Source organism: Octopus sinensis, linkage group LG14 (genome assembly GCF_006345805.1).
Source record: "Octopus sinensis linkage group LG14, ASM634580v1, whole genome shotgun sequence".
NCBI classification, from domain to species: Eukaryota; Metazoa; Mollusca; class Cephalopoda; order Octopoda; family Octopodidae; genus Octopus; species Octopus sinensis.
In genome coordinates, this window is record NC_043010.1 from 58,125,640 (window position 1) to 58,151,273 (window position 25,634).

A 25,634-nucleotide genomic window follows, 5' to 3' on the forward strand; every position below is an offset into this window, starting at 1 on the left:
AGATGTTACCCAGTATCTGATAATATATGTTTGACCTGACAGACAGGGTTTGTTTACACACAGACACACACTGAATACACACGCACACACACATTGAATACATTTGAATATAATTAGCATATATATTAAAATCTCAAATGAAATATATCTAAGTTTTAATCTCAAAGTATTAATCGCAACACATTCAGTATTTTATAAACACATATATATACACACACACACATAACATATATACATATTCTACATACATGCAGATGTGGTAAAATTATAAAGTTATAAATACCTGTAGAGGTGGTAGCTTGCTTCTCTTTCATCTTCACACATAGACATACGCATAATGTATTTATATGTATATATACTTATACAAATAAATGTATATATGTATGTGTGCATGCCTGGTAGTGAGGTTGATGGCTCTTTGTTGCATCATCAAAGATAGATAAGAGTTCATAATGATGATGATGATGATGATAATGATGTCAACAATGACATGGAGGAGTAGGAGGGGGAGGGGTGAAGCCAGTATCAAATCATAAAATTCTGCTCAAACTCAAAATATGAGCAACATTTATATAATGTACGTGTATGCATTGCTCTTATATAAATTATATACACATGTATATACAGATACATACTTATATACAGATACATATATATATATAATGTATGTATGTATGTATGTAGGCATGTATGTATATATATTAATCAAAGTATATTGTAGATTCATTCCATCTAATCATAGCAATCAGTTTCACACCAGACACTAGATGGCAGGGTTGGTTTTCTAATACACATACTCTTCAGAGATGGCAGGTATAGAAAAAATTCTGTGACATCTATGTATGAAGTTCATACTGTGTACAGAGGGTGAAGTTGGTGAAGAGTGTGTGAAATTCTGAGATAGGGAAGTATGTCTGTTGTCATAGCAATGAAGTAATCTCGGTTGTGTGTTGGGGGGGGGGATTTACTGTTTCACTGTCCTACTCCACCATGACCACCACCACTGTAATTTACATGTGAGGTAACTGCCATAATAAATACATCTGATCGTACTGACCATTATTGTTGTTCCCATGTCAACTACGATACAGCATGTTTATTGGTCAAAGACAATCCACTTGTGACCATCCTGTCTTCTATTCAGTTAATCAAGTGTTGATGGGAACTCTCAATTCTTTTCTTACTTCCTAATTTTGCAACAACACTTCCTTACCATCACCATCAGTGACCCCTCCTCTTCCTCCCCTCCTCCTCAACATCATCATCATCATCATGGTTGTTCTGTTTTTGTTATTGTTTTGTTATTTATAACATTGGGTCTTTCTTTAGTGATATGAAGAGTCCAAGTTGTGGTGGCCATATGTTTTAACACATTTTATTTGGTTCTTATAATCATTGTTGCTGCCATTGTTGTACCATCCTTTGCAATATTTTTCTTTCTCCTTTTTTTTTTTATATCTTTCTGTCTCTCATTGTTGTTAGTATATTCCATCCATGGCCATCTCTTGTCGTTAAACTGTAATTAATTCCACTGCGGTTGGCTTTACATTCTGTCCTTATTGTGGTTAACAAAATATGTACCAGATATATTTTGGGGTCAACATAGACTTCCACTACATCTAAAGGTGTGGCATTGTGCCTATATTAGAAAAAAAAACTTATTATTTTTATTATTATTGTCATTTGTTTTTGTTGCTGTTTCACCCCAGGTCAAGTCTGATTAAGTAGTCCAGTAATCACAGGCATTCTAGCCATGACCAACTCATTTATTCAGATATAGTATATCTAGAACAACATTACATAAAATTGTTGTTGTTGTTGTTTAATTTTTGGTCAAATTTCCCATAGCAGACTTATGATCAAAGACATTCCATCTCTGTTTCATTTTTTTCCAGATGTTGCATATTTAATGTGTAAGATATTAGAATGTGAGTCAAGAGATTTGGCTGCCATTTCTAGCTGTTGGCTGTTAGTGAGAAACATAACCAAAGTTCATGACATCTTCTAACCACTACAGGTGGTGTGTTGTGAACTTCATGCCAGGCTGAAATCATTTTTTTTGTTTTATGTTACTAATGTTTTTCACTTCTGGAGGCACAGGTTCATATCCAGTTGCAGGTATTGCATAGTGCCCCTGGGTATTATTATTATTATTGAAAATTAAAAAGAATTGTTGCTATTGTTAATCTTTCTATTTAGTCCCAGGTCAGCTCCAACATCAGAAACTGACCCATGGTGAAAAGCATTCCAAGCATGACCATCCCATATTCTATTTATTTATATCTCTTGTTTTGGTGAGGGAGGATCTAGGACTACATCATCTAATGTGTCCTTCTTTTTCTAGAATGTGTGAAGTTTCATTTGAGGAAGACCTGGCTGTTATTTCTATTGGCACAAACAACCACCTAGAGCTGTCCTCATTGGCTTGGTGTTCATGGTGTTGATAATGATATTGATGTAATTACCCCAAAGTTCTTTATTATTATTATTATTATTATTATTATTATTATTATTATTATTATTATGCTTAGCAGCAGCATTTTAGCTGAGAGAAAAAAAACATTTAATAATAATGTTGCTCTGACCAACATCCTCATCACCACCACCATCATTATCACTATCATCATCATTGTCTACATGTTTGATGCATGAGTGAACTTGAGGTTGTGAGTTGCTCTATCCTGGATGTAAGCATCTCACTTCAACAGTGCATGGCAAAGGTGGTGGTGGGGTGTGGGGGTGGTATAGATAAAGCAGCCAGTGTCCCCTTCCCTACTCATTCACAGCTGTAAGGGAATGGGGTGGGAGAAGGACATACTCATCACCCAACATTATCATCATCATCATCATTATTATTATTATTATTATTATATTATTATTATTATTATTATCATCATCATTACATAATTGTTTTGTCTCTTATAAGAATTCCATGTTATTAGTTGGTGCAAGGTGGGTATGGAAGGGCTGGAGGGACTGGGGGTGGGGATGGAAAAGGGGAAGAGGGGCTGGGGGAGGGTGGAATGTATTGTGCTCTTCTGTCCTATCAGTGTTCACAGTAGCAGCAGCAGCAGTTGTTTGTTTGCTGTTTGTTTATTTGTTGGTTGTTGGTTGTTGTTGTTGTTGTTGACTCTTCTTGTCCTCATCTGCAGTGGTTTGGTCACAAGTTGCTGGTCGTGTACTTTGAAGGAATCAAACTTATTTTTTGGGTGTTCGGGTGGGTAACTGGAAGAAGAGAGAAGCAAGACAAGTGTTAGTGTCATTCGGATTTAGTAGCAATTACAACAACAACAATAACAACAAAAACAACCACAACAACAGCGACAACCATTCAAGAATTTAGACCTAGAGATCTCCATTTCCAGCGACTTCGAGGGCCACCTCCTCCCAGTGGTGTCGGGCATCAATGAAGAGCCCTCCACTACAACAAGACGACCAAAGTTTTTCTTTTTTTTCCCCCCAAGGTCTGGGGTCTCCCGCCCCTAAGCCCTCGACCATCACCCTTACCCGTCTTGTTGCTTAACAACCACCACCACAACAACAAGCACAACAGTAACAGCAATTCACTATGTGTGTCATTCAATATTTATTCTCACACATGTGAGACCCTGGTGACAAGTGATTGTAAGGGGTCGGTCACCCACGTCTTGGTCAACCAACGCTCAATTACAAGCTGGAATTTTAACTCAAAGAGCAAAAATATTGGCTGAAAAACGGCTTTAGTTTTCATCTTTTACTTGTTTCAGTCATTGGCCTGTGGCCATGCTGGGGCACTGCCCTGAAGAATTTCAGTCAGACAAACCAACCCAAACACTTATTTTTCTTTGAAGCCTGGTATTTATCCTACCAGTTGCTTTTGTCAAACTGCTAAGTCATGGGGATGTAAACATACCAACACTGGTTGACAAGCAGTGGCAGGAGATAAACAAAAAGACACATGCGCATACACACACACACACACATACACACACAATGGGCTTCTTTTAGTTTCCATCTGCCAAATTTACTCACAGGGCTTTGGTTGGTTTGAGGCTATAGTAGAAGATACTTGCCCAAGGTGCCACGCAGTGGGACTGAATGCAGAGCCCATGTGGTTGGTAAGCAAACTACTCACCACACAGCCACACCTGTCTTGGTAGTATTTTCTTACTAAATGAAATAATATCTTAGCTGAGCTGAAAGTCCAACAAGATCAACTTTGCCTTTCATCCTTTTGGGGTCATCAGCTTAAAGTAAAAGGGAAATAATGGGGTCAATTTAACTGACTAACCCCTCTCATCATATATCTGTGGCTTTGTTCAAAGAAATTATTATTATTATTATTGAGTAAGAGAGCAGTGCACTGGGATACAAATATATGAAGCCCAGTATACCCATCATGACTACCCATCTGATAAGGGTACACCAGGCACATGCATCACAACCAAATGTGCATGACATGGTGATCTCATATTAAGATAAATAGTGCATGACCTTGCAGGTGGGACCTAGTTAGAATTTTCTTTGGCTTGGGTAGCCCATCCTGCTCAAAAGGTTCCTGGATAAGGGTTGTTTAAGGATGTTGAATGAAACACCCATGTTTCCAGAGGTGAGTTATTCAAACCCCAAAGAATCCCTCTCAACACATGGCTATGATGCTCCCCCACTACTTCTGCTCGTGATCAGAGATGCACATATCGTCAGCCACTAAGGGACATGCTCAACTGGTTAAGGTCAAACAACTGACAAACAAATCTGTGGTATTGATCAGAATATTTGCTGTAGTCCATCTTTTATACCAAGACAAAACAATGTACATGATAACACTAGACTATCATCATCATCAACATCATCATCATTCTTATTGGGTCTCCTGAAAACTTGCAGGCTCAGCAGGCTTGCAACCTACAGTAGAATGCTTTCTGTCCTTTTCCACTGTCTGATACTTTTCTGATGATTCTGGCCTTGCCAAGGAGGCATTAAATCTGTCTTTATGTTCAGAGTTCAAATCCCTCTGAGGTTGACTCATCTTTAAAGCAACCAACCAGCAGAATCTTTAGCGGACAAAATGCTGTGCAACATTTCATTTACTTTTACATTCCAACTTCAAATGCCACTCAAGTCAACTTTGCCTCTCACCTGTTTGAGATCAAGGAAATAATCACCAATGCACTGGGGTCGGTGTGATCAACTATAATCTGCTTGCCTCAGCGGAATTCATGCATAATAGGCACAGGAGTGGCAGAGTGGTAAGTAGCTTGCTTACCAACCTTACAGTTCTGGGTTCAGTCCCACTGCATGGCACCTTGGGCAAGTGTCTTCCACTACAGCCTTGGGCCAACCAAAGCCTTATAAGTGAATTTGGTAGACGGAAACAAAGAAACCCGTCGTGTAAATACATATACATATATATATATATAAGTATGTATGTATGTGTGTCGGTGTTTGTCCCCCAACCATCGCTTGACAACAGATGTTGGTGTGTTTACATCCCCGTAACTTAGTGGTTGGGCAAAAGAGACTGATAGAATAAGTACTAGGCTTACAAAGAGTAAGTCCTGGGGTCGATTTGCTCGACTCAAGACAGTGCTCCAGTGTGGCCACAGTCAAATGACTGAAACAAGTGAAACAATAAAAGAATATATAACAAGGTGATGTGTGAGGAAGGTTAACTATTATTGCAGGGCCACATGGCAGATACAGCCCGGCTGCTGTCACTGTGATGTGCACCATAAAGTGATGTTCACGGCAAAAGTTAAAATGCACTTCAAAGTCACATGACCCATTAGTCCATGTGTGCTGCTTTGTGCTTTGCACTGCCAAATGCACAGTATGGTTACTCACATGCAGGAACCTGTGTATGCAAGGAAGTCATATGTACTATAAAGCTACTGTGCATCACAAGGCACCGACAGCAGAAACCTCTGCTCTAGCACAGAAGTAGCATGGTCAGGTGGTTATTGTAGTGTGGCATCATGGGGTGTGACTTCAGACTGTGCTATATGCAGTTCGGTATGTCCCTGGGGTACATACCAAAGTTTGAAGAAAAACAGCAATCAGACATTCTGGAGAAGTTAACAGAAGTGGACTAGTATCCTATCCCAGGGTAGATTTATAACCCTTCTTCTTTTACTGGCTTCAGTTATATGAGTGAGGCTATTCAGGGGCACCACCTTTAGGGGATTTTGTCTATTATATACTCTGGCTGGTGTATATTTTACTGGTTTTGTGGAAAGCATGATTTTCTTTGTTTAAAGGGATCTAACAAATGTGGACTTTGATACAGGAAGGTATTCTTATTTGAGACTATGACCTCATCTGAAAGAAATTTCTTTTTTTCCATAAATTCACTACAAAATACTAAACTTTAATTGGATTTGAATGTTTGCCTCTATGTTTTATATTCTGCTCGAAACAACTATTTCTATTCCACTCCGCCATTTTCAAAAAGAGGTAAAAATAAAGTAAAAAATATTTTACAGAATACAGAGAGAGAGACAAAGAATGATGTGAACCAAGAACAATTGGAAAAAAACAAAAAAAAAATAGTATATTGTTAATAACAAAATGTCACACCTTGTTCTGAATCTGGGACAAAAAAATCAAGACATTCATCATTATTTCTGGCTAAACAGTATGTGACCATTGGACACTAATAGAACCTAGCTACAATGTAGATTATTACTGCTTGACAATAGATATTAGCTTTCTTTTTCAGTGAGGAAACTTAGCTTTGTGCTTAACTAATGTTACTCTACTTCTCGTCATCAAATGAGACCTACTAGCATAGTTAGACTGTGTGCTGCCAGGAGCAGCCCTTCAATTTGCTGCCCCACAAAAAATACAATTTGCTGCTCCTACAAAAAATACATATTGCGTACAGCAGGCCCAAAAGTGGTGCTGCCCCCCCCCCCATAAAAGTGCTGCTAGTGATGAGACCACAGCAGTTCTGGAGAATTTTCATATGAAAAACATTCAGCATCCTAACAAAAAGACTGTTTATGCATCAATCACTTCATAAACAAACTAGCTACTGCTATGCATTGTATTATGCAAATCAGGTTTTTCAGTTTGCTAAAGCACACAGTAAACTTTGGAAACAATACCTCTGCTGACAAGCAAACAGAATACTTGGTTGTTGATAATATTCCAATATAAGGATTGAACCCTGTGTAGATTGATTCCATATTGTAGATTGATTCCAATATTTTGTGAGGACATATCCAGCCATTGGTAAATGTTACCATGTTGCTTGGAAGCAGATGAGGATTGGTGACAGGAAGGGCATCCAGCTGTGGAATATCTGTTTCAACAAATTCCATCCAACCCATGCATGCATGGACACGTGGAAGCTAAAATAATGATGTTGATGATGATGACAGTCTAAGTGGGGCAAATCATGGAATGCAGGAGAGTGTGGAAGGGTAACATTTGCTAAATTTTCACTTGATGTTTTCAATGCTTTTGCAATTACAAATCGGTAATTACAAATGGTACATCAAGGATGTTACTGCCAGGGGAAGTAAAAGGGTTGCACCTGCACTATGAGGCTGGTGCTAATTGAGAGTTGAGTAGACTGGAAGTGAAGTGAAGTGCCTTGCTCAAGACTACAGCATGCTGTCTTGTCCAATAACTGAAGCTATGAGTTTATGACCATAAGCCATACATGTTAAAATGTAGGGCACGAGTCTCCACACCCACAGTCAACCTCCTCCCTTAAACCTTAGAACCCATAACACTGGTAGAGTGGTGGCAATGCTAGGCACCCCCATGCTGTAGCACTGATGAAATGGTGTGGGGTCACAGTACAGCATGTGCTTGAATCTGTGTGCTTTGATCCTGTTTTGATCAACCAATCAGAATGCCTGTTACATCTGAAAGCAAGACAATATGTCTGCCTCCAGTTCAATTGTTTTAGCAGCAGGTTTTTGTGGGAATAGGGAGACATTTCCCAATGAAACAAGATCTATCGTGTGAAAATGAGCCTGGGCCATCAGAATAAAAACAGAAGAACTAGAAGCTGTGTACAGCCAGTCAAGTGCCTCATATACTGGAGAAATTCAGTGAACTGGATGCTGGAAATGGTGCAGATTACCCAGACAGTGATAACAGTGAAAATGGTTCGGATAATGAATCCAATGGTGTGTGACATTAGAAAACTGAATTCCAGCAAAGACAGTGCAGACACCATCAGGACAGACTCATTTCATGCTACACATTGTAGGCCCCAAAGCTTTCCAAAGAACAGAAACAGTGAACCTAAGTTTGTAAATTGCATCATACGTATATATGTTACAACAGTCTTGCTTCTTATCTCTGTCAGAACTGGACAGAAATCACTCAGGAGATTAGGTTTAGGATCAAATAGTGCCAAGGAGGCCACAGCTCAAACGGTTAAATGCCTCACTGACTCCATAATGTTTTGTGTGTTGTTGTTTTTCTTTTTCAAGATTCACCACCTCTAAGAATGTGTCATCTGAAGAGAGCCACAGAAAATTCCAGTCACAACAGAGCCACTAACATGGTTCTTTAAATCTACTAGAAATAGCAGCCAATTCTCTTAAACCATTTCTATTTTCTTAGAAATAGAAAGAAAACATTAGACAATGTACACACTTGATTTCAATTAATTTAGAATGGTCGGGTTGGGTTAACCTATTTCAACCTGGGCCTAACAGCATGGCCTTGGTTGCTTTGACAGTGGCCAGTCTGGAGAAGGAATTTAGGCCAACTCTTTTGTCTTCCTTTCTTCTTACCAATCTTAAGGGGAGGGCCTATAAAGGATCATGGGGGCCCTTCACTAAATTGTGCACATGACCAAAGACTTGGCCTAAATGTGGACACATATACATGCATATAGCGTGGTCATTGCCTGGCTCCCATGCAAGTAGCACATAAAAAACACCTTTTGAGCATGGCCATTGCGAGAAGCACCTGATTGGCCCTCGTGCCGGTGGCACATAAAAGCACCCACTATACCCTTGGAGTGGTTGGCGTTAGGAAGGGCATCTAACTGTAGAAACTGTGTCAGATCAGATTGGCGTCCTCAGTCAAACCGTCCAACCCATGCCAGCATGAAAAGCAGATGTTAAATGACGATGATTCAAGAGAATTGGTAAATCATATAATATTAGTTGTGAGAAATATAGACTATGACCAGGAATTTGGGTGAATTTCTTTATGGCTAGAAATGGTGCACCTAGAAGCTAATCAGAGCTTAAAACGAAATCAGGGAAGCTGAATTTTTAGAATATGATCTCAGTTTTGAATTTATTAATCTTAATTCTAGTTGAGACGGGATTTCTTACATTGTTCAAGGGTGGTTCATATGAAAAAATATGCTTAAAAGTAACAAAAATATAGAACTTATCTATTTGTAGCAGAGAACAAATGAATCATTCAAGGTTTTTGTTTGGCAAAACTAAGAATGTTGTTAGACATCCATTAGGTTTATTTATGAAGTTGGAGTAACATTTAAGGATATCAAATGTTTCTTCTTGTTACAAATTGCACTGAGAATTTCCCTCCATTATACAACGGAGAACTTCCTATCGTAGACCACGTGAATAAGTTGTTAATATTATTCTCCTTTAGTCTCCAAACAAATCTATTTAATATTATAACAGTTTCTTTTATTTTATTTTCAAAAAATGAAGAGTGGTTATAAAGTGTGAATTTGAATTAAGTTGCACAAGTGTCTATGTAACAATATACTCTTTCAGGTGTTGTTACACAATATCTATAAACTATATTTTTTTAGACATTGATTGACCAAGGGGAAATTGTTATGGTTCCTAGAAATACATAATTCATTCATTGTTATGTCTCTCACTTAACCCTCTACATACTGGTATTTTCCCATCACCTGCTCTCCCCATTCTTGTTCATCACACACTACATTGATCTCCACTTTCACCCATTCACTCTGCTCTCACAGTCCTATGAAAGCAACCACACATTATCGTCTCTTCCCACAACCCACTATTTCTATCCTCTCTTATGCTCTCTTTTTCACTTCTTGGGAGTTTGCTCTAGCACCACATCACTACCTTCCTCTTATTTGCTTCAGCCATATATCTCTTCTATAGTAAGACATCTGTGCTTGTCCCTCTATCATACTTTTAGCCTTTTCAACATCTGGCAAACAGCCACCCACCTTTACTTTCCCCTCCCCAATACTTCCTTTTAAATGTGGAAACTTTGTTCCTATTCCTCTGTTTTGTTCTGTCCTGCAAATTACATGGCAACTTCACTAGTGTTGGTGCCATGCAGCACACAGTGTAAAGTGGTTAGTATTAGTAAGGGAAACCATGCAAAAGATGAAAGTGGAGCTCATCACAGCCCTGCAGATCACTGGTTCCCTGTCAAACTGTCCAACCCATGTCAGTAGGGAAAGTCAGCGTTAAATAATGTTGGTGATGATTCAGTCTATAGTTATGAATTTCTATTTACTGTATTAACATTACTACTATTCTCTGTATGAGGCATTGGGAGATTAACATCTTCCTGTATTCTGTCCAGAGACATGCAACACATCAACTCTCTCTTCCTGTTGATTGGATAAATTTCTTTCATTAAAGGTAGACCCAGACTTTTTCTTTGTAGCTTCTTAATGATGACCAGTTTCTGCCTTTGCTTCTAAGGCTTTCAAGTTTCTTGTGTTATGAGCTGCTGTAAAATCAAACATGTCAGATGGGGTCAAGTATGTAAACTTTACAGTATGCCTATTGAAAATTCTGTCTGCCTTGTAACACACAATGAAGATAATAACCAAATCATTTGAAATGTGTTCACCATTCTAGCAGACAGTGCCATGAAATAAATGACTGTTGCTGTTTTGACATTTATAACCTAAAGTGAAGGTCTTCTCCATGGCAAGTTGCAGTGAAAATGGTTTTTATTACTGGTCAAATGTGTTCCAAATATATTTGAACTGATCTAAAAGTATGTATCTTTTGTCTTTAATCTTTTATCCTTTCACTTGTTTCAGTCGTTAAACTGTGGCCAGGCTGGGACATGAATGTTTTAGCCAAATGAATCAATCCTGAGACTTCATCATCATCATCATCATCATCATCATTTAGCGTCCGCTTTCCATGCTAGCATGGGTTGGACGGTAAAAAAAACAACTTATTTTTGTTAAAACCCAGTACTTATTCTGTCAATCTCTTTTGTCGAACCATTAAGTTACAGGGATGTAACAAGTTGTCATGTGGTGGTGAGGGACAGACACAAACACAAACACACACACATATATATATATATGACAGGCTTCCTACAGTTTCTGTCGACAAAATCTTCTCACAAAGCTTTGGTTGGCCCAGGGCTATAGTAGAAGATGCTTGCCTAAGGTGTCACACAGTGGGACTGAATTTGGAACCATGTGGTAGGTATATGTATATCCATGTTTAGTGCAATCTTCCTTTTTAACAATAATGTCAATCTCTTATATCGGAACAAGAGCACAGGCTTTTCTGTGAGGATCTGTTAATGAAAAGGACTCCAGTGCTTGGCAGATTCTTACTTTATAAACTTGAGGAAGATGGAAGACAAAATCAAAACAAACAGGATTTGAACTCAAAACCTCACAATACAAGGTGTAAATGCTACAAGGAGTGATCTCCAGGGCTGTATTGGCTTTTCTCATGCAGATGGTGATGTTAATAATAATGAGAATGATAAGTTTTTAAGATGGTAGAGGTGTGTCACATGTCCAAGACAAAACCAGAAGAGCAACGATGATGGAGACTGCTCTGGTTGATGGTTTCATCGAATTTGTGTTGAATGGCAGAAAAATTATGCAAATTACTTACTAATGTCACGTGTTTTACTACTAGTTTCACATCGCTGCAGGTGTGGGTGGAGGGGAAACATCAAGGGCTCAGCTGCTCTCTTAAAATACAAAAAAAACAAAAACGAAAAGAACCCAGCCAAACAGGTGATTAGGGTAACATCCTCATATAAGATAATTAGAGACAAATTTTGGTTTATGTTAATTAAAAACAAATCTAGTTTTATGTTAATTGGAAACAACACTTAGTTCATGATAGCAAATCCTAGTTTATGTTAAAGCTAAATCTCAGTTTATAGTCAATTAATGTCAAATTGATGCTTAAGATTAATCAAACACTTAATTAAAAGCTGCCTCAGTTCTAATTATTGTTTATTTTTTTGTTTCAGTCTTTGGACTGAAGTCATGCTGGGGCACAACTTTGAAGTGTTTAGGTGAACAAATTGAGCCCCAGGGCTTATTTTTAAGTATTGTACTTATTCTATCGGTCTCTTTTGTGAAACTGCTAAGTTACAGGGATGTAAACAAACAAGCACCAGTTGTCAAGCTGTGGTGGGGGACAAACACCAACACAAATTGTCTCAAATTAATTTTAGTTAAAGTTATAATATGATGTAGTAAAGAATAATGAAATACTCTCGTTAGGGTTTTCAATTACATTTTCTTTGCAGATTTTAAAAGTCGAGCAACTTCCTGCAGTGGAGTCATAGTAACGAGAAGGTTCTAGAAATAGCAACTAAATCTCACACAAATCACTCTCTACTGTCTTGAAATAGAAGGACAGATTGGACAATGTACCGGTGAATATATATGTATATATATATAAAGATAGGAGTGTCATGGTTGGAAAGGCTTTGATCAAAGGTTTTCTTCAAAATGGAACTGAGTTGTGACTGAACAGTGAAAGGTTCGCATACAAAGCTCACAGGGCCTAATTCTACAACAGAATCTATGACAATGAGGGTGATGGTGGTGATGATGATGATGATGAGCTTGATGATGGTGGTTGTGGTGATGAAGATGTTGATGGTGGTGGTGATGATGACAACGACGACATTGACGATGATGGTGATGATGGTGATGACAACAGTGGTGGTGGTGATGACGATAGAGGTGCTGCTGCTGCTGCTGCTGCTGGTTCCATTAACCTTGGTAAAGCTGTTCCTGATGAGATTAGGGTAGGAATTTGGAGAATTAAATATCAAGGAATCAGCTACAGAATCTGCAATACACACACACATGCAGAAGCATACATGTACACACACACATACACACATATACTTGTGTGTGCATACATACACATAACACACACACACACACACATATATGTGTATGTATGTATATACATATATGTATTGGAGGTATGCCATGCATGTATATATATATATATATTATATATATATATATATATATATATATATATATACACACACACACATACACAAATGTGTATAGCTATGTTTGCATACATCTGAGGATGCACGTTGAAGGGGTGGTTTGAGGGTTATTTGGTATTAATTTCTATGATGGGTAGCTACCCTGTCGAGGTGTCCCCTTATTGGTTCACAGAATCAGTGTTTGTTGAAGAATGTAGAAGAATTTATAGATTTATTGGACATATAAAGAGAAATCAATAAACAGCCAGCTGTGAACCCCCCACCCCCCACCACACTCATACTACAAGCTACCAGCTGTAAGATACACATGCCAATGTGTACTTTATAGAAACTACCACCACCACCACTATCTCAACCATCACCTATACACTACAGAGATCTCATTACCACAAGTATTTCTGCAACCAACACTACAACCACCAGCGCCGCTACTACCACTGCCACCACCACCACCACCACTATACCATCACCTATACACTACAGAGATCTCATCACCACACGCATTTCTGCCACCACCACGACCATCACTAAAACCACTACTACTACCAGCACTGTCACCACCACGACCATCACTACTATCTCAACTATCACCTATATACTACAGAAGGCATGTGGCTTAGTGGTTAGAGCATTCGGCTCATGGTCGTCAGGTCATGGGTTCAATTCCCACTGATAGGTTGTGTCCTTGAGCAAGACACTTTATTTCACTTTATTGCTCCAGTCCACTCAGCTGGCAAAACTAAGTGTGACCTGTATTTCAAAGGGCCAGCCTTGTAACACTCTGTGTCACATTGAATCTCCCTAAGAACTAAGTTAAGGTAACACATGTGTCTGTGGAGTACTCAGCCACTTGCACATAAATTTCACGAGCAAGCTGTTCCATTGATCCTTGTCAGCTGGGACCCTGGGACCCTCATCGTCGTAACAACCAATGGAGTGTTCCTACTACCTAGTATCTCATCACCACAAGCGCTTCCACCACCACCACCACCACCACCACCACTTCTACCACTGCCACTACTACTACTAGCATAGTACAAATGCAGCCCTGCTACCACCACCCCAACTACAGCACTGCCATCAACCCCACCACCACAGCTACACCTGTGACACTGCAATACACTACAAAATCTCTACATCGCTACCAGCACCACTTCTGCTACTACCACCTATACAGTTCCCTCTGTGGTGGAGGCAGTTGTTGATTAGCAGCACCACAGGTGGTTGGTAGGTGGGGCAGGTTTCTGTTTGGAGGGGGAGTGCAGTTGTATGTGGAGGAGGAAGGGGTGAATGTGTATGAGTGTATATGTATGTGTATATGGCATGCTGTGCGTGTGTGTGTGTGGGTGAGTGGAGGTTGGTGGGTGTGATGAGAGCCAGGGTGGGGTTCAGGTGAGGAGGTGGTGTGGCTATATATAATATATATATATATATATATATATTTATGATGGAAATCCATCTGTAGCTGAGTGTGCACTTGCATTTGTATATGTGTGGTATGATGGTGGCAGTGGAGGTGGTGTGTTGCCGTGGTATTATTGGCGGTGGTGGTGGTTCAGTCAATGGTGATGGTGGAGGTGGTGTGTAGTAGTGGTGGCAGTGGTTGTGTTGATGGTGGTGACAGCGGTGGAGGCATTTACTGTAGAAAGAAACCAGCATCAAACAGCTGCCTAATGAGGTGGTACGGAAGAAGATGTCTAAATTTGTAGCAAATTATGTACAATGTTGCCTCTAATGACTGGTGTAGCATAATTACAGTGAGGCTACATCACATGACCTACTCATAGACCAATAATTATAGTCATGCTGTGTCATGTGACCTACACATAGAGCAACCAATGGGAGAACATCTGTGGGAAGAAGAGAATTTCAGATCAGCTGTGTCAGGTTAATAACAGAAATGTTGTCAGTCCGCTTGTGTCGAGGTCTCAGGTTCAATCGTACCAAGCAGCTCACACACAGGCAAGAGTCTTTGTGACCAAATGAAGGGTTGGATCAAAGTCATGTGAATGAATTTGGGGTAAAATGGAGACTGTGCTGAAGCCTATCATAGTTCAGCTAACAACATTTAGTAGAGTTGCACTGTAACCAGCATATATGATAATGATGATAATAATAATAATAATAATAATAATAATAAATGACCTGACACATTACCAGGTGCATGTCTTCTGATCTTAACTGATTGGAAGTGTCATCATGTACATGCTTTGTCTTCATATAAAAAGATGGGCTACAGCAAATATTCTGCCCAATACCACAGATTTGCTTGTCAGTTGTTTGACCTTAGCCAGTTGAGCATGTCTCTTAGGGGCTGACGATATGAGCATCTTTGATCACAGGCAGAAGTAGTGGGGGAGCATCATAGCCATGTGTTGAGAGGAATTCTTTGGAGTTTGGATAATTCATCTTGGACACAAGGGTGTTTCATTCATCATCCTTAAACAACCCTTATTTAGGGACCTTTTGAGCAGGATGGGCCCCACCTGCAAGGTCATGCACTGTTTATCTTGATATGAGATCACCATATCATGCACATATGGTTGTGATGCATGTATCTGGTGTACCCTTATCAGATGGGTAGTCATGATGGGTATGCTGGGCTTCGTATATTTGTACCCGTGTCACTTTGATGGCATGCACTGCTCTCTCACTCAATAATAATAATAATAATAATAATAATAATAATAATAATAATAATAATGGTTTCAAATTTTGGCAGAAAGCCAGCAAGTTTGGCAGAGGGGTAAGTCAATTACATTGGCCCCAGTGTTCAAATGGTACTTATTTTATTGACCCCTTTAAAGGATGAAAGGCAAAGCTGACCTCAGCAGAATTTGGACTCAGAACGTAAAGACAGATGAAATACTGCTAAGCATTTTGTCCAGCATGCCAATGATTCTGCCAGTTTAATATTACTACTACTACTACTACTACTAATAATAATAATAATAATAATGATGATGAAATTTAGTAGGGTAGGTGGGTGGGTGGGTGGGGAAGTTGACCAAACTGACCCAAGGATTTGGCTGCTATTACATTTTATTGCATCCCCATCCCCACCCTCACCAGAGTAAGGGAAGGAAAATTTGACCCCATGGTATTTGAACTCAAATCTTTTTGTTCAACATCTTAAATGTTCATCCAGATAATCTAATAGACACTGGAACTTGGTTGGTTATGGTGACGAGGGTTCCAGTTGATCCGCTCGACAGAACGGTCTGCTTGTGAAATTATCATGTAAGTGGCTGAGCAGTCTACAGACACGTTGACCCTTAATGTAGTTTTCAAGCAGATTCAGCATGACAAAAATGTTTCAAGGCTGGCCCCTTTGAAATGCAGGTACAACTCATTTTTGCAAGGTGAACTGAAGTATCTTGCTCAAGGACACAACAGGCCCCACTGGAACTTTACGATTATGGACCAAAAACTCCAGCCACTAAGTTATGTGCTTTCACACACACACACACACTTGTAGTAAAATCGATAACAAGAGGGCAATGAATTCACCATGAGGAGTAGAAAAGCCAGGGTCTCTTCAGGCGAAATTCAAAAAAGAGAAAATGAGACACAGCAGAGTTTTATATCTTCTAAGTTAGAAAAAAAAAAAAAAGGGATTGGCTGCAAATGGAAGGATTTGTAACTCAGTTGTGTCTCATTAATTTCTCTCCTTTCAACTTTTCCCTGAAGGACTCTGTCCAAAACGTTTGGTGTTTCCACTCCTCACAACAGGCTCATGGGACTCTTTCTTTACTGATTTCACTTCATCAGATGAAGTCACATTGATCAGCACCAGCCACTTTGGAGGCGGGGGTCTTTTTAATCACACATACATATATATTTATATGTATACACACACACGTGTGTATGCATGTGCATATATATATATTTCTTTATTGCCCACAAGAGACTAAGCATAGAGGGGACAAACAAGGACAGACAAAGGGATTAAGTCGATTACATCGACCCCAGTGCGAAATTGGTACTTTATTTATCAACCCCGAAAGGATGAAAGGCAAAGTCAACCTCAGTAGAACTTGAACTCAGAACAGACGAAATACCGCTAAGCATTTCACCTGGCATGCATAGATATGTACGCACATGCACACACACACATACATGTGCACACATGTATAGTTGCAAAAAGTAGCATGATATGTACAAGTCATCTATATTTTGGTTCCTGCATGCATACACAGCAGCTGTCAGGACTATTTGACAGCATGTGAGGGGGAAGAGAGAAGTGTTTGGTCTTGCTAGGGACATGACAACCTCATTAGTGTTGGTGCTATGGTGGAAGGTAACCAGAATCCTCTGTGTGTGTGTAACAAGAAAGACACCAAGGCAAGGAAATAATGACAAACATGGAATATGCAAGTGGATCATGGTGTGACCCACTCAGGAGAAGGAAAAGTGAAGGACAGTAAATTCAGTTATGGGCTGACTTAGACTGTGACAATTCCTCCGAACCATGCCAGCATGGTTATTGGACATAAAATTATGATAGTGAAAGTGATGATGATGATGATAAAGATGATGATGGTGGTGGTGGTGGTGGTGGTGGTGGCAGTGCTGGTGATGGTGATGGCAAAGGTAGCAGTGACAGTGGTGATGGTTGCAATGGTGCTGGTTGTTGTGGTGATTATGATGATAATGATCATCATCATAATGATGGTGGTGGTGGTGGTGCTGGTGTCGGTGTTGGTGGCGATGTGGTTAGCTTTAATGGCTGCTCCCCAAATTAATAAGTTTTATTGCAACAATCAGCAATATAATCAATACTATAGAATTTCTAAAATATCAAAGGAAATCAAATACAACTGATCAGGCCTTACCTACGTCTGTCTTTATCTATTTGTGTGTGTGAAAGTATAATATATTATCATCATATACATACATACATACATATATATATACACACACACACATACATATATATACATACATATATATTGGGTTGGCAACTACGTTCCCGCCATTTTTTAAAATTTTGGAATTTATTGTGTTTTTAAATTTTGGAATTTTGTTTTTTTTTTGGAAATTCTATTTTTGAATCATTTTGGAATCTATTATGTTGTTCTACAACTAGCACTCACTCGGTACTCCCTTGTTACTCATCAATTCCCTATGAACCCTAATTTACCAGCAGCTCAGACTGGCCAATAACTTCCCTAATGTATGACTCCCTCGATGCATTAACCCTTTAGCCGTCAGGACACTCTGTCAAGTGTAAGGTTTATTTATTCACACTGCTTCATATTATCTCATGGCTTCAAGATCTCCATGTTGCTATCATTAATTTTTATGATGACATTGTAGAGCAGGTGTGAGAGGCCAGACCTGCCTACTTCAAAGGCTGGCTTAAATGCTACAGGGTTAAGAAAGTTGTTATCCAAGAGATTTAATAAGGGGATTTGTCGTTTAAAAATAAATAAAATGAGAAAAGAAATTCTAGAAAAGTGTCTAGGTTAAGGAGTTTGTTTGTCAATCATGAGTTCCCAGGTTCAAACTAATTGTGCAATGTTGAGTCAGTGTCATTTCTTTAGCCATGGACCAACCAATGTTTTGTGAATAATACTGAAAACTGTGTGGAAGCCCAGCAAATTAACTGTAACAGCAATTCAAAAGGTACCTCTTATATCACACAGGGAATTACATTAAGGGTTTATGTGTTAGAGAACTTCTCAGCCACTTACACTCTAATACCGTTATGAGTGTGTGTGTGTGAGTGCAGGTGAGTGTGTGTGAGTGTATATGTGTGTAGAATAGTAATACAGATGTTTATGAAAACATTTTTCTATATTCACTGAGTTTTGTGAAGTTACATATTAACATATATTAACATAAATTAACATATATTGACATGAATTGGTTACGATGACAAGCATTCCAGTTGACCTGATCAACAGAACAGATTGCTCCGGAAATTATTGAGCAGGTGGCTGAGTACTCCACAGACAAGTATCCTTGACGTAGTTCTTAGGAAGATTCGGTGAGACACAGACCATGACAAGGCTGGCTCCTTTTGAATTACTGGTACTACTAATTTTTGTAAAATGAATGGACTGGAACAACACAAAATAAAGTGTCTTGCTCAAGGACATATCATGCTGCCAAATATTGAACTCATGACCTTACAACTGTGAGCCAAATAGCCCTAACCACTGAGCCACCTGCCTTCACATTACCATGGTTAATACTTACATATATTACATCTACTGCATATATTAATGTAGATAATATTTACATATATTAGTTTCCAATTTTGGCAAAGGCTAGCAATTCTGAGGAGGGGATAAGCCTATTACATCGACCCCCGTCCCCCATGCTAAACTGCTATCTATTTTATCAATCCTGAAAGAATTAAAAGCAAAGTCAATCTTGGTGGAATTTGAGCTCAGAGCATGAAGACAGACAGAATGCTTAGCAGCATTTTGCCTGGCACATTGATAATTCTGCCAGCTCCACTGCCTTACAGATTGTGCATATTAAGAGACATTATCACAGGTAATATTTACATTTATTAATGTATATTGCCATGGGAACATTAATCAGAGATGTATTTACTAGACACACACACATGTATACAGGAACCCATACATAGACATATGCAGACACATATATACACACGGATATATTCGTACATGGACACACCTCCACATACATCCACACACATACAGCATATGTACTTAGATACACACACACACACATGCATATACACACCAATGTATAAACCCTGAGAGAAATGAGGTCAAGAGAGGTCGTGAACGAACAAAGGGAGGAAGCAGCATTGGAGAGGCGAGGGCTGGATGTAGGGCTTAGTACGAAGCCTGAGGGGGTGCACTCAATATTGAAGATGAGTGGAGGATGAGTATTGTGTGAGGAGTACCTTAATATTGGTAACATGAGAGAAGTGAATGCCAAAGAGCATCAGCCATAGTAGTAGTGGTAGGTAAGACAGAGAGTGAACACAGTAGATCTGTAGTCCAGAGGTTGGATTGTATTTGTCAGTGACTTCATGTTAATAAGTCAACGGCAACTTTTTGCTGAAGCTATTTTCCAATGTTTTAATGTGTGAGCAACAACAGCATTGTCCCAGGCGTGAAAGCAGTCTCCCATTGTGGACCTAGGGTGTCTCATTGATTTTATAGCAACACTGCTGTCCTCTGTGTAAGAACAATATCCTGCTGGGAGGTTGCACCAGAAATTTCTAGAAGATTAATAGCCGTTAGGGACTGCAGTAATTTCTGGCCCTGAAGTGGAAGATCAAACTTTGAAATGCCAACTCTGTTGTTTTGGAGAATTGTTTCCCACAAGGAAGATCTCCAGTAAAATAACAATATGTGATAATATGATGAAGAATTAACAGAATTGTACATTTTAAATTTACAACAGTAGAAATTCCACCCCAAAGAGTTTGGTCATTACTGTGATGAAGGACTAGCCATCTTGGAACATATGAATAACTATAAAATGGATGCTGTTTATGAAGGAGTTAGTAAATATTTTTCAAAGTGTTATGTTTAAAGATCACAGTGGATACATATCTAAACAGAGTTGATGTCTTAGATATAAGTCTAGCTTTAACTACTGACAGATAATATTCTTACAGGAAACCTATCAAGAAATTACTGTTTACTAATATAAATTCCAACAGTTTATTAACAATCTAAAAATATTAGTAACATCTAGCAACTCCATTGATTGCAATGACACGTTAAAGACAACGACTTTAAAACAAAATATAGTATTTCCAAGACAATATCAATATTTGCCAATGCAAAGTGGCAGTCCTGATTAGGACCAATGTTGCTGTTATTTAGCCCCAGGAAAACATCATCTCAGGGGCTAAATAACAGCAACATTGGTCCTGATCAGGACTGCCACTTTATGTTGGCAAAAAAGCTTTACTCTATTGTACTGTTGCTGTATGTTTCTCGTTCAGAGATTTAGAACTCATAATACAAATGGAATCTGAAGTTTACATGATGCAATTCCCCTTATAGTTTAAACATTTATTCTAAGACTGGTTTCAAATTTGGACACAAAGCCAGCATTTTCGGGGGAGGGGGCCTTAAGTCAATTACATTATTCCCATTGCTCAACTGGTACCTATCTTATCAACCCAAAAAGGATAACCCTAATTTCATTCTAATATTGTGATGATTTTCTTGAAGCTTTTCAATTAACATTTCTCCATAGACAAGAGATAGTCAATAATCTTCAATAAAGAATAATATTAAGATAAGCTACAGCTGCACCGAAAAAAAAAAAATTACTGCTTCCACAGCCAGTATAAACAAGAGAAGCACAAAAACCTCTCTTTTGTAATTTCAGCAACCTTAACATCTCTTCTCTTGGCAATGCGTATCATTTTTACAGCAGTAATTTTATTGAGTTAATGTCTCTCACTCAAATAACAGAGAAACAGAAGTTATGTAGACCTTCTTCAATACTCATTTCAAAACAGATTCTCACCAAATATATTCAGAAATATGTTCTATTGTAGGTCCAGAACAGTGGTTCTAAACTAGGGTTCATATGGCCCATAAGGGTTCACATAAGATTTTGTTGCTAAAATTTATGCCCAATAAATCTCTCTATATATATATAAAGCTGAAGTTGTCTGTGTGTGGCAGGTTTGGTAGCCTTCAACTAACACTATCTCCTCCGAGACCCTGCAGTGCAAGTTGACCAAAATTGAGAGTATGATAGAAGAAGGCTTGCTCTTCCTTCCGTAGAAGATAAAATTCAAATCGGACCATGTTAACACCAAAATTTAATTACATCAAAAAGGTGCTTTTTTTCTATGAAAATCCCTAATTTTTATGATTTTTTGGCTGCTGTGTCACCATTTTTCGGTGTATTTCAACCAGAAAAATGTTCACTTAAAGAGAATAACACGCTACATAATGCAAAATTTTTACTTTTCAAAAATTCCAATTCTAAAGGGTCGAAACAAACCCGAGCAACGCCAGGTGATACTGCTAGTAGGTTATAATTCTACAATACACAAAATATTTTATAAAATTTTTTAAAACAATTCCTTGTAAGATTTTAATTATAAAAATACCAAAAGAATTCTTTTATATACATGGAATGGCGATGAGGGTTCAGCTGAGTCAAATAGGAATCAAAGGGGTCCATTTATGGTTGAGAACCACTGGTTAAGGATATTTGTATTTGCAACTATTTTCTCCAAAAACAGTTCTGTCCTCTAGGACAACTGTTGCGATAACTATTGCAAGGAAAACCTTTGATCCCAGAGCTATTCAACCAGGACTGACCTGAGGCTCACCCACCATGACCACCATGACCAACATCACTACCATCATTGCCACAATGACCACCTATACAACCACCACTACCATCATCATCACTACCACCATCAACATCATCACCATCACTATGATGACCAACACCACCACCACCACCACTCCCACTACATACCATTATACACTCCTATATGACACTATCCCCCCACCCCACCACCCTCAGTTTCTTGAAATGGCAATGGTAGCAAGAAACAGCGAATTTTATCAGTTTTGAAATCAATAAGTGTCACTGGCACTGTAGAATAATGGTATGATGGAGGGGGGAGTGATGGTGGTGGTTCAGAGAGGGAAGTATAGCCCTGGTACTAGTAGAAATGGTGGTGGCATCGTAGTGGTGTTGTTGACAGAGAGAGAATGCTACAAGAGTGGGCGTAGTACTGGCAAAAGTAGGTGTTTGTGACAGTATATGTTTTAGTGGTATAGGTAGTGTTATGTGGTGTTGGTAGCAGTGTATATAGAAGTAGCATAGGCTACAGTTGGAGAGAGTGTTGTAGGAGAGATAGAATTACTGGCACAATGGTGGAATAGCAAATCAAGATGAGATTGTGGTATAGGTGGTAGTAGGGAGGTGATGGTATGGAAACGGTATCATAGTGGTTAGTGGGAGTGGTAAGGTGGTGTGCTGGTGGAACTGCTAGCATGCTGGGCAAACGGTTCAACAGCATTTTGTCTGTCACTGCGTTCTGAGTTCAAATTCCACCAGGATCCACTTTACTTTTCATCCTTTCAGGGTCGATAAAATAAATACCAGTTGTGTGCTGGGGTTGATGTAATCGACTTACCCACCCTCTCGTCGAAATTGATGGCCTTGCACCAAAACTGGAAACCAATATCAGTTGTAGTGGTATGGGATGTAGTAGTAGCAGTAGGTAATGGTAGCAGTGGTGGTGGTAGTTGTAGTCTGAAGGTATCAGAAATATAGGAAAATATGTACCTAGGTACAACAGCAACAATGCTGAGGTTGATTCAGTACAGAGGGTGGCAGAGGTGGTGGCGGTGGGTGGAGGTGGTGGGTGGGTTATTAAATGTATGTGGAGGGGGGGAGGAACTTCTGTTGTTCCTGTGATTTTGATTATATGGTTGTTAGTAGCAGTTGCAGTGGTAGTAGTAGCTGTTGTTGTTGTAGTTGTTGCTATTGTTATGTTTTTTTTTTCTGTTGATGAGGTTGTTCTTGTTTTGATCTTCCTTCTCTTGTTGTTGTTGTCGTTGTTAACTTTTGTTTCGTTTTTTTCTCCTGTTGTTGTTGTTGTTACCTTTTGCTAGTTTCAATGTGGTTCTTCCTTTTTCATTACTGATTGTTCTTTTAATGATAGAGCTGGTGTGTGTGTGTGTGTGTGTGTGTGTGAGGGTGTGCATGTGTGTTTGTGTGTGTGTATGTGTAGCTATGTGTGTGAGGGTGTATCTGTTAGAGTGTATGCGCATGTGTGTGTATATGTGAGGGTGTGGGTGTATCCATGTCTATGTTCATGTGTGTATATGCATGTGTGTGTGTGTATGGGTGTATCTATTTGTGTATGTGTGTATCCATGTTTATGTGTGTATATGCATGTGTGTGAGGGTGTATCTATATTCATGCGTGTTTGTGTGTGTGTATATGTGTATATCAGGGTTTGGGTGATGGAGGGGAGACAAAAGAGGAAAATACTGAGGGATGTGGGTGGGGGTATGGCATGCTTGTGTATGCGTGTGTGTGCATGCGTGTGTGTGTGTGTTATGCAGAGAAAGAGAGAGAGAAAGCGAGGGTGTACCAAAGAGATATAGAGAGGTAGAGAGAGGATAAGCAAAGAGAGAGAGAGAGAGAGAGAGAGAGAGAGAGACCAGTAATATAATTTTCCTATCTTTACAACATCAACATGGAGAAAGTTGGAAAATATTTAGATTCACATTTTTATGTATTACTAGAGTTAAAAATATACACAAACATACAAATTGATACATACATACATACACACACACATATATATATATATATATATATGTATGTGGATATATGTATACATACACACACACACACACACATATATATATATACACATGCATATATACATATAGGTACATATACATATGATACACATGTATATATACATAAAACATGATTATCATATATGTGAATAGTGTATATATATATATATATATATATATATATATATATATATATGAATACATACATACCTGCACATATATGTGTATATATATTTTTTATTAATATATATATATATGTGTGTGTGTATGTATATATATATATTATATATATATATATATATATAACTGTATTTATCTATCAAACTCTCTACCCTCTACCCCTTTCTCTACATAGATATATATACACGCATACATACAAACATACATGCATACATACACATATATGTAAGTATAAGCATACATGCGTGTGTGTATGTATATATAGATATATATATATATATACACATATATACATATGTATGCATAAATGTATGTATAAGTATCTATCTACCTACCTACTTACCTATCAATCTATCTTTCTATCTATCTATTCATCCAGCTTTCTACCTATCTCCCTTCCAATATATATATATATATATATATATATATATATATATATGTATATATATGTGTGTGTGTGTGTGTGTGTATGTATGTGAGTGTGCGTATGTGTTTGTGCCTATATATATATACATATACATACATATAAATGGATAAATACATAACCAGATAGATAGATAGATAATTAGATAGATTGATAGATAGACAGATAAATCAATAAAAAGGTAGATAGGTAAATAACCCTTCCCCCACAGCACATATTTTTATCTGTTGCTTTCTGGTTCAGTGTGTGATTTAGAAAAATGGAAAGGTAGAATGGCAGAGTTTGGGTGAAAGGATGGGACAGGGGAAGATAATAAGGGTAATTGTGGGATAGGGGGGGGGTGGTGGTGGTGATGGTGGTGGTAGTCGTCACTGCCGTGGTTGAGGTGGCAGTTGTGGTGGTTCTGTTTGTAGTGTGGTTGTTGTTGATGTAGTGACGGTGGTGGTGGTAGGGGTGACATTCTCTAACAACACAGTATTAAATGGAATTATCTTCTTGAGCGAGTTTCTCATTTTTTAAACTCCTTTCTCTGTAATCACATTTCTTCAGTGTGTGTGTGTGTGCAT

At 38.6% G+C, this 25,634-nt stretch overlaps 2 protein-coding genes across 9 annotated transcripts in view; both read right to left on the reverse strand.

Moving 5' to 3' along the window:
* The window catches only part of LOC115218762 (putative protocadherin beta-18), a 186,827-nt gene extending 186,246 nt beyond the window's left edge, over positions 1-581 (reverse strand). For 3 of the 5 annotated variants that reach the window (XR_005001946.1, XM_036509071.1, XM_036509072.1), the window contains exon 1: positions 284-580. Coding sequence is in view for 4 of the 5 variants with exons in the window: in XM_036509071.1 (XP_036364964.1) it covers positions 284-314 (31 nt within the window). In the remaining variant the exon portion in view is untranslated. Of the gene's footprint in view, positions 1-283 lie in introns of all 5 variants that reach the window. The other 2 variants (XM_036509073.1, XM_036509070.1) reach the window with 2 other exon arrangements.
* Positions 582-1,418: 837 nt separating this feature from the next.
* LOC115219370 (protocadherin beta-13-like) overlaps positions 1,419-25,634 on the reverse strand; it is a 125,086-nt gene continuing 100,870 nt past the window's right edge. For 3 of the 4 annotated variants that reach the window (XM_036509080.1, XM_036509081.1, XM_036509079.1), the window contains exons 3-4: positions 11,793-11,871; positions 1,419-3,225 (exon numbers count right to left, since the gene is read on the reverse strand). In XM_036509080.1, the coding sequence (XP_036364973.1) occupies positions 3,161-3,225; positions 11,793-11,871 (144 nt within the window). In that variant the 3' untranslated portion in view covers positions 1,419-3,160. The remainder of the gene's footprint in view (positions 3,226-11,792; positions 11,872-25,634) is intronic. The other variant, XM_036509082.1, reaches the window with a different exon arrangement.